The following is a 10,693-nucleotide window of genomic DNA, read 5'->3' on the forward strand; positions in this document are numbered from 1 at the left end:
GATTATTCTCTTGCACTTAAATTTTCCTTTACACTTATATTTTAACTTTTTTAAACTTTTAGCTTTTTAGCCCATGTAACCATTTATGAAAAATTACATGGAATATGTGGATAATCATTCGATGCCCTGTTACAATATGATAAAATGTTAATTACGATATTTCGGTGTGTGCAAAGCACGACTTAGCCATCCGAATCCCATAATATGCAAAATGTGGCATTTTGATACTCCCAAGCGCTACAAGCAGCCAACAAACACTGTAAAAAGCTCATGTACTCTATAACATGCCAATTATATTCAACTAGCTTTCCAACAATGTTCACAATAGCTATTATTAACAATTATTGTTTTTATAAGTGAATTACTTGGTTTTACAAACTTAGTTTTCAGGGAAAAACTCAGTGGAGTGGGATCTAGATCTTTAATGCGAAGGTAAGATTGCTATACCAATGTGATAGAAATTAAATCATTGCTTTTACAAGATTAAAGATAGTGAATTATCTTTCTAGATAAAACTCCAGCAAACGTTGAAAAATCAAATTGCGAAAGCAATTGTTTTATGTTTTGTTTTTTTTTTTTTGGAGTTACTTTTAGTACTTATAATTATTTCTTATAACTACTTCCTCTATTTATGCAATAATAGATTAATTTCTTTCAAATTACGTTTCAACCCTATTTGTTATATTCAAAATTCAACATTTTACTAATATATATATATTTTTCAAACTACTGATAATTAGGAGTGTTCATTCGGTTAACCGACCGGTTAACCGACCCAAAATTACTATAACCGAATTAACCGACCTTCCAAAAATTTTAACGATTAATCAACCGATTTTTTTAAAAAATTAACCGAACGAAATTTTTCGGTTAATAAGGTCGGTTAACCGAATTAACCTAAAATTATGTATTTTTATTTTTGGTTAAAATTACCCAAATTACCTGAATTACCCGAATTAACTGAATTAACTGAATTACCGAAAAATACCTGAATTACCAGAATTTTTTTTTTATTTTTAAAATTTAAAAAATTTATAAATTATTAAAGTAAATTGGGTTTTGGACTTTAGTAAATTGGGTTGTCTTTTAGTTTTAGTTTTATTGGATTGGGTAATTGGGTTTTATTGGGTTGGGTAATTGGGTTGGGTAATTGAGTTTGGGCTGGGTTGGATAATTTTATTTATTAACCGGTTTCGAACCGAATTAACCGTTAACCGAAAAATCATAAAAAAATTAACCGACCCCGACCGGAAAAATTCGGTTAACCGACCGATTAACCGAATTCGGTCGGTTAACCGAATTTTTTCGGTTTTACCCGAATTATGCACACCCCTACTGATAATCTTGATGGATGTATACGTGTATTGTGTTTACCAAATGTCATTTTCACATTTCATATAATCTAATTGAATTTGGACCTTTATTTTTTTATGCTTCAACTATCGTTGAGAAAATTGTATTTGAGTCATCGGTTTAATAAGTTATCAATTTAATTTGGTACAAATCATTTAATTAAAAATCCTTCAAATAAGTTTAATTAAAAAAATAATAAAATATTGGGTAAATTATACTGCACGCCACTCTAAAATAGTGTCGCTCCTATTTTGGTTACTCTAAATTTTTTGGTCAATTTAGTTACTCTAATTAAGATAATTGTTCGAATTGGTCACCGTCGTTAAAAATTTCTTTAAGCCACTAACGAATTGCTGACATGGCTTTTTTTTTTTTTTACTTTTGAGTATAGCTAGAGACCTCTTTATAAAACACTTTCTTTTTTTGTTTACTAAGGTTTGTAAGTTTTCTCTTTTTCTTTGTTGTTGTTGTTTGTTTCTTAGGAAAAGTAAGAGAGAAAAATGAGGATGGTTTTGACTTGTTTGTTTGACTTAGGTAACTGTATCACTCTGTTCTTTTCTTTAATTGATTTTCTCTTAACATGCAAAGGAGAAAAGAAAAAACTTAAAAATTCCTTTATAAATACCTTAAAATCTTCCCTTGGATACCCTCAAAATCATCTTTTCATTTTTAACATTCAATACCCAGTAGCATTAACATAATTACTATGAAAAGAAAAAAAGGCAAGAAATATTTTTGAGGAATCATTATTTTCATCAATAAAGTTGAACACCCAACAAAACTAGATTTGTTAATAAACTAAACACGCACAATGAAACAGAATACAACCCAATTCTAGAAATTTAAGAATTAAGTGGAAAAAATAAATTTTCTTAAATAAAAAAAGAAAAGAAAAGAAAAACTTACCATACTAAGATTAGATCTTGAAGAAATTGCAAAGGATCTTCAAGAAGCACATAGCTGAATCTGAGCACAAATCAAGCATGTACAAATAACACTATGAGCAAATTACTCACGGTAAAATCTATTATCAACAAACAAGTCAAAACTATCCTCATTTACCTTTGGTACTTTTTCCAAGAAACAAACAAACAACAAAAAGGAAAAAGAGAAAACTTACCAACTTTAGCATTATGTTGCAAATGAAAAAAAAAAACACATCAACATCCATTAGTGAATTAACAAAATTTTTAACGATAGTGTATAATTCGAGCAATTATCTTAACTAGAGTGACTAAATTGATAAAAATAGAATGATCAAAATAAGAACAACACTATTTTAGAGTGACCTACTGTGTAATATGCCCCAAAAAATATTATATGCCATGAAATTTAAACATTTAACCCCTAAAATTTATATTAAAATTTGTTCAATTTAATAAAATACATTTTCTATTAAATATATAACATTATTTAATATTTAAAAAAATTTTACAACCAATAACCAAAGCCCAAACCAACAAACATAGGCCGAACCGAAAACCGAAGCAAGTCATATACAGACCCGGCCCAATTTGGTTCAACCACAATGCCAAGCTGGTCCGGAGCCAACATTTTCACTTTGATAACTGCTTTCTTGCACCTCTTCGTTGTATCAGATCAGATCTTCAAATTGACGAGTTCGAACTTCATCCCGATGTTCCATTGAGAAACCTAAAGAATTTTTTTGTTAATGGATATTCTTTTTGCTCAAATCCAAGCGGATCTCCGCTCAAACGATGCTCTCCGCCAGTCCGGCGCTCTTCTTTCCGCCCTCCAACAATCCGCCGCCGGTCGCGACATTTCCATAATTGCCAAATCCGCCGTTGAAGAAATCGTCGCCGCCCCTGCTTCCGCCGTCTGCAAAAAGCTCGCCTTCGACCTCATCCGATCCACTCGTTTAACCGCCGACCTTTGGGATTCTGTCTCCACCGGCATCCGTAACGACTTCCACTTCCCCGATCCCGATGTCGTTGCTGCTGCAGTCTCCATCCTCGCTGCCATCCCTTCTTATTCCCTCGCCAAACTTATCACCGATTCCAATGCCGAGATCTCTGCTTGTTTCGATTCCCCTTCCGATAACCTCCGGTTCTCCATCACCGAGACTCTAGGATGTGTTCTCGCTAGAGACGATCTCGTAACGTTGTGTGAAAGCAATGTTAATCTTCTCGATAAGGTATCAGCTTGGTGGGCTCGGATTGGGCAGAATATGTTGGACAAGTCCGACACGGTTTCGAAGGTAGCATTTGAATCCGTGGGGAGATTATTTCAGGAATTGGATTCAAAAAGGATGAGCAGATTAGCTGGTGATAAGCTTGTTGATAGTGAAAATTCTTTGGCTATAAGGTCAAATTGGGTTTCTTCAATGGTTGATTTCGTTTGGAAAAAGCGCAGCACTTTAATGGCAAGGTCATTGATTTTGCCGGTTGAGAGTTTTCGAGCAACTGTTTTTCCTTTAGTTTTTGCAGTTAAGGCAGTGGCTTCGGGGGGATTGGAAGTTATAAGGAAGATTTCAAAGGGTTCTAAAGTGAATGGGACTGTGGTGGATTCCAATGCGGAGAAATTAGTTGGTGTGTCTGATTTAGTCACTCATTTGGCTCCATTTCTGGCATCTTCGCTGGAACCTGCATTGATTTTTGACGTCGGGATTAATATGTTGTATTTGGCTGATGTGCCTGGAGGGAAGCCTGAGTGGGCTTCACAGTCAATAATTGCCATTTTGACACTTTGGGATAGACAGGAGTTTGCTTCTGCTAGAGAAAGTATTGTTCGAGCCGTTGTTACTAATCTTCATTTGCTTGATCTTCATATGCAGGTGTGTTTTTCTTTTTCTTTTTTACAATTCTTTTGCATAAATTAAATTTGGTTTTCTTAGTGTGTTAGAGATAGGTCTGAATCATTGATATAGCGAGTTTATGAAATTTTACTGGTGAGAGCGTTTCAAGGTTAGCTGTCACACTGGGAAAGAATAATGAAATATATATGTTAGAATCCATCCTTAGAAGTTTCTTTATTTCTTCAGTGTGTTGGAAGTCAGTTCTGATATTTTTTCTTTCCAGAAGTGATTTTTGAAAGTGGTTGTGTTTGCTATTGCTTATAAGCCCGAAGGTCATAATGTTTGAACATTATGTGGAAAACTGCTTGATATTCTAAAATTTCTCATGAAGGTATCATTGTTCAAGAGGCTGCTTCTTATGGTAAGAAACCTGCGTGCAGAATCGGACCGAATGCATGCTTTAGCCTGTATTTGTCGGACAGCTTTATGTGTTGATCTCTTTGCAAAGGAAAGTGTGCGAAGAGGTCAGAAGCCTCTTGCCGGAACTGATATAGCTTCTCTTTTTGAGGATCCTAGTGTAAAAGATGATCTTCATAATGTTACAAGTAAAAGCTTGTTCAGAGAGGAGTTGGTAGCAACTCTTGTTGAAAGTTGCTTCCAGTTGTCATTACCTTTACCTGAACAAAAGAATTCAGGTATGGAGAGTAGAGTGATTGGAGCCTTGGCATATGGAACAGGGTATGGTGCATTAAACTGGACAGAGACAGCTCTGGAAGTGGTGGAAGTTTGCAGACCTTGTGTCAAATGGGACTGTGATGGAAGGACTTATGCAGTTGATTGCTATTTGAAGCTGCTTGTTCGGCTCTGTCATATTTATGATACCCGGGGAGGTGTGAAAAGAGTCAAAGATGGGGCTTCCCAAGACCAAATCTTAAATGAGACGAGATTGCAGAACTTACAGCGTGATCTTGTAAAAGATCTGCGTGAGGTATGTGAGATCTTATTGAGAACTTAAATGCTACACTATATCTTACAAGATATGTTGTGCTCTGCTAATAAATTTTGTTTTGTAATATGATGTATACTATTTTGATGGTGAACTAGTAAGTAAAGAATAATTCTAATTTCTAAGGGTGTTTAAACATGATTTTGCTATGTTTGTTACTATTATTGTTATTTCATGTCAACCTCTGGTCTCTTGGTGTCCATTTGCTAGGTAAGTACCTCGAGAATATGTGCACGTCTTCTTTGGGCTATTTCGGAACACATAAACCTAGAAGGCCTGGACCCACTTCTTGCTGATGATCCTGAGGATCCTCTAAACATCATCGTGTCAAATATCCACAAAGTCCTCTTCAATGCGGATGCATCTACTGATACAACAAATAGGCCTCAAGATGTTCAGGCTGCTCTTCTATGTGCTCAGCGGTTGGGATCTCGTCATGCTAGGGCTGGCCAGTTACTAACAAAGGAGCTCGAAGAGTTCAGAACCTGTACCTTGGCTGATTCTGTCAACAAGCACCAGTGCCGTATGATTTTGCAGAGAATTAAATACATCTCTAACCGCCCTGAAAGCAGGTGAGGTTTCTGTAAATAGCCTTATATATTCTGAGTTATTCACTGATCACGTAGATGATGTTTCTTTAGTTTAAGTGCTTTAATGTTCCCTTCAACAGCATGCTTTTTAAAAATCTTTTGGGCTGAATGTTTATTGATAACCAGCATGTGCTATAGAAAGATTATTCCCTTATTGGCAGTGATATTTCCATTTTTGTTGCTATATTAATCTTGTTAAGATTAGTTCAACTGAAGTAGCTTCATCCTAGTGTGTTTCCCAGGTCTTGAAATGAAAAGGAAAAATAGATCCATGTGTATAATTGACATTCTTGTAAACTGACGGGAGATATGAAATCTTTCTTTTTCAGGTGGGTAGGGGCTAGTGAAGCTAGAGGAGACTACCCATTTAGCCACCATAAACTGACTGTTCAGTTTTATGATGCATCAGCTGCCCAAGATAGAAAACTGGAAGGGTTGGTTCATAAGGCTATTTTGGAGCTTTGGAGGCCAGACCCTAGTGAATTAACACTTCTACTAACAAAGGGAATAGACTCCGCATCACTTAAGGTTCCTCCAACTGCTCGTACTTTGACTGGGAGCAGTGATCCCTGCTACATTGAGGCCTATCATCTGGCAGATGCAGGAGATGGAAGGATCACTCTACATCTAAAGGTTAAAACTCTTGTTTATTTATGTTTATCTTCTTTGCCTATTAAACCCTTTTTCTATATGATCTGAGTTATAACACAATTCTGTCGATCTTCCTGAAGCTTATGTAGAATAGAGCCAACTTAATTTCTTGAAACTTATCTAAATCAAATGCCATAGTTGTTTGACTTTATGGAGGCCTTGAAAGGTTATCTTGAGTGTTTTGTAAGTGGTAAAAGAGATTCTACCCTTTTATACAGTGAAGTTTTAGTAGAGGGTTACTAAAGCTAGAGTCATATGTTTATTGGTTGCTTACTGCATCAGCAGGCATCAAAGTACTTCATGTTTTTACCTCAATCTATTGGTGCAACTTTGACATATTTGAGAAATGAATAAATTTTTTTTCATGTTTCCATCAAGATGGCAAATAGTATGATCCAGTCAGTCATGTTATGTGCTACAAACCATTTTTTCTCATCAGGCATGATTGTCCAAAAGCAGTATCCATAATTACCGCCATCTCATTTCATGTGCTGTTGTTCTAGTTGCTACGATGAGTGATTCCTATTAATGATATTCCCCTGGTTGATTGGTGAATTTTGCAGGTTCTTAATTTGACGGAATTGGAACTAAATCGTGTTGATGTGAGGGTTGGATTATCTGGTTCTTTGTATTTTATGGATGGGTCTCCTCTAGCAGTACGGCAGTTGCGTAATCTTGTTTCTCAGGTTGCTTCTCATCTTTGTAAATAAGAATTTATTTTCCTTTCGGTTGTCTGATTCTATGGTTTCAAATGCACCCTTCTGAAAATTTTTGTCGTATCTTGCAGGATCCTGTGCTTTGCAGTGTGACAGTAGGTGTTTCTCAATTTGAAAGATGTGGCTTTTGGGTTCAAGTCTTATACTACCCATTCTTTGGAAGTGGTACTGTAGGAGATTATGATGGTGACTACTCTGAAGAGGATCCACAAATTATGAGGCTAAAGAGAAGCTTAAGGCCAGAACTCGGAGAACCTGTGATTTTGAGGTGTCAGCCTTACAAAATTCCATTGACCGAGCTTCTCTTGCCACATAAAATTTCACCTGTCGAGTTTTTCCGTCTATGGCCTAGTTTGCCAGCTATTGTGGAATACACTGGCACATACATTTATGAAGGAAGTGGCTTCAAGGCTACTGCTGCGCAGCAGTATGGGTCTTCTCCATTTTTGAGTGGACTGAAATCACTGTATTCCAAGCCTTTCCACAGAGTTTGTTCACACATCATTCGCACTGTGGCTGGGTTTCAGGTAAGGATTCATTGCTTTAAAGATATTATTCTAATGTAGGCTGGATCATAGCTGATAATATTTCTTTCTTTCTCTTCTTTTCTTTGATGGAACTGTCTCGATGTTTGTTGAAACAAATGTAGTTATTGTTTGAGGCTTTTCAGTTTGTTGACAAAACTGATATTTACTTGTCCAATATGTGACAGCTATGTTATGCTGCAAAAACTTGGCATGGGGGCTTCTTGGGCCTGATGATTTTTGGAGCTAGTGAAGTGAGCAGGAATGTTGATTTGGGTGACGAAACAACAACCATGATGTGCAAATTTGTGGTCCGAGCTTCAGATGCATCAATCACTAAACAGATCGAATCGGATCCGCAAGGTTGGTTGGATGACCTGACTGATGGGGGTGTTGAATACATGCCCGAAGACGAGGTGAAGGTGGCAGCCACGGAGAGGCTCAGAATTTCAATGGAACGAATAGCGTTGTTAAAGGCTGCACAGCCAAAGAAAACTCTGAAAACCGAGGATAAAGCGGAAGATGAGGAGAGCGACGAAGACGAAGACGATGAAGATAAAGAGAAGAAAAAGAAGAAAGAAGGGGAGGAAGATGATAAGGCAAAAGGACCTTCAACGCTGTCAAAGCTAACCGCAGAAGAAGCGGAGCACCGCGCACTGCAAGCAGCTGTGCTACAGGAATGGCACATGTTGTGTAAAGATCGAAGCATGAAAGTGGGTTAAGTTGGTGTCCGGCATTAGTTAGTTGATTGGAGTTGCATTTTTTACCCTTTGTTGTAAGTCTGCGTTTGGGGCATTTCCCTTGTTCATCTACCGGCTTTGTCTGTCATATTCATTTACCAGAGATGGAATGTTAGATTTTAAAAAGCGCTTGGTTTCTTCTGTATTCAACACATTTTTGTATGTATATCATCAATCTCTGAAATTAACTCGTAACTCCAGGTTCTTGGCATTGGAAGGCCTATGTTTTGATTCTAATATTACTTAGAAATATTTTTCACTTTTTATAATTTAATTTTAATTTATATGTAAGTTCAATAATCCAAAATTATAAAATAAAGATAAAAAGTCAAGACAAAATCATTACTATTACATTAATTTAATTTAGTTGGGTGGAATGGATGGATATTGTGATCCATAGTAGACTAACAAAAGCACAAATGACCGATATACATTTTAACAATTTTTTTTAAATATAAAATATCCAAAAGAATGAAATGACCAATATAGATTTTAAATTTTTTATAAAAATATAAAAAATATTTAACTATATTAAAAGGCTTAAATGACCAATATACTTTCTAGAAATATTTTTATCAAATTTAAAGTATTTTGGAAACTTAACATTGGATTGACCAAAATGATATTAATTTAATACCAAAGTTTGTCCTACATGGGAAAAGAAAATATTGATATTTGATTTGTCTGATACAATTGCAGTTGCAGTTGGTAAAACATGGTGGTAGGAGAACCATAGTGCAATCAAACGCGAGTTAAATTAATGTATTAACATTTGATTAAAAAATTCATACAAATTAACTTTCTAATTTGTTAGATATTCAAAAACACCTACGTATTTTACATAACACCAAAATTCACATAAAAGATAATAAAAACTTACACTTGAAATATGATACATGCAATCCATGCAAGTTCAACAATCAAATTCATTACTTTTATTTACTTCATCTTACATTTTAGTTACTTACGTTAACATCTTGTAACATTTTAGTCACTGAGTCGTTAACCGTGTAATGGTAAACTGACGTGGCACGTTAAATCATCATTTCAAACAAAAATTTTAGGTTAAATTATACAATTGGTCTCTATATTTTTTCGTTTTGAGTAATTTAATTTTTTTCTTTTATGTTCTTTTAATTTTCGTTCTATCTCTTTTAATGTAGTTTTTCTATATTTTTCATTTGTTAAAACTTTTTTTATGTTTATGAAAAGAGAAAACAGAAAGTTGAAATCAAAATAAAATTTGTTTGCATATTCTCACCTTACAATTTCAAACCCTCATCGTTCTTCAGTGCTTTAACGAACCAATTTGGATCTCTCAATAACCTAATTCACAAGCTTGCCTCACTTGAAGACCTCGCCAATCATGACCTATGACAGTCCACCCTCAACAAAGTTTTCCGAGCCCGCTTCCTTAACCTCCTAACCAACTCCCACAACCACATTATCTATCTTACCTACAACATTCTCACCCTCTTGAAACTACGGTATTTCACGGATTCTTCAAAAGAGCTCTACACTCTCAATGACTAAAACGACCTCCATACGAAACTCGCCATCAACTTTATCCAAACCAATTTTGTTCCATACTCCCTTTCTCTCTTCAGTTCATCCATACTCAACTTCCAATCAAGCTTTCTTGAGAATATCTAAGAATGTTTAGATCAATTTTATCGTTTGCTTAATTAATCTACACAATTCTGTAGAAGTTTAGAAACAAAAATAATTTGTTTTGACCATAAAGAATTCAATTTATGTTTAGATTTGATTAAGTATATTTTTTTATATTGATTAGTTAGATCCAATTTTAGTTTCAAAATTAGGTTATATTCAAACCGATATTTGATTAAGAATGATATTTGATTTTCAGTAAAATTTAATTTAAGAATCATATGAAAGAAATAAGAACTTGGTTTATTTAATATGCAAAAATTATGTTTCAAGCAGTGAAGAATATGAGAAGAGAGAAATAAAAGAGAAGAAGAAAAGAAAAATTAAATTGTTCAAAAAATAAAAGTATAGAGACTAATTTTAACAAATGAAAAATAAAAAAAATACGATAAAAGAAATGGAGAATAGAGGAAAACAGAGAGAGGAGAAGAGAAAGGAATAAAAAAAAGAAAAAAAAAGAAAGTTCAAAGAACATAAAAGAAAATAATTAAATTGCTCAAAACGAAAAAAATATAAGACCAGTTGTATAATTTAACTTAAAATTTACGTTTGAAATGATGATTTAACGTGTCACGTCAACTTACCGTTACACTGTTAATAACAATTAACGCTCAGTGATTAAAATATTACAACACGGTAACGTAAGTGGCTAACATGTAACATTTCAAATATAAGTGACTAAAATAT

At 34.7% G+C, this 10,693-nt stretch overlaps 1 protein-coding gene across 1 annotated transcript; it reads left to right on the top strand.

Annotated features, from left to right (window-relative positions):
* Nucleotides 1–2,918: 2,918 nt before the first annotated feature.
* On the top strand, nt 2,919–8,600 carry LOC105798427 (protein TPLATE). Its single transcript, XM_012628484.2, has 7 exons — nt 2,919–4,147; nt 4,500–5,096; nt 5,325–5,686; nt 6,034–6,337; nt 6,919–7,041; nt 7,143–7,598; nt 7,784–8,600. The coding sequence occupies exons 1-7, from the start codon at nt 3,026–3,028 to the stop codon at nt 8,315–8,317; spliced, it is 3,498 nt and encodes a 1,165-aa protein (XP_012483938.1). The 5' UTR covers nt 2,919–3,025; the 3' UTR covers nt 8,318–8,600.
* Nucleotides 8,601–10,693: the final 2,093 nt, after the last annotated feature.

The sequence above is a fragment of the Gossypium raimondii genome, chromosome 9, assembly GCF_025698545.1.
Source record: "Gossypium raimondii isolate GPD5lz chromosome 9, ASM2569854v1, whole genome shotgun sequence".
Taxonomy (NCBI): Eukaryota; Viridiplantae; Streptophyta; class Magnoliopsida; order Malvales; family Malvaceae; genus Gossypium; species Gossypium raimondii.

Excerpts from the sequence above, each read along its gene's own strand:
- LOC105798427 (XM_012628484.2), top strand. The coding sequence starts at position 3,026 with ATGGATATTCTTTTTGCTCAAATCCAAGCGGATCTCCGCTCAAACGAT. Across the intron at positions 5,097-5,324 it reads TTGTAAAAGATCTGCGTGAG|GTAAGTACCTCGAGAATATG; the intron begins GTATGTGAGATC and ends TCCATTTGCTAG. Across the intron at positions 5,687-6,033 it reads TCTAACCGCCCTGAAAGCAG|GTGGGTAGGGGCTAGTGAAG; the intron begins GTGAGGTTTCTG and ends TTTCTTTTTCAG.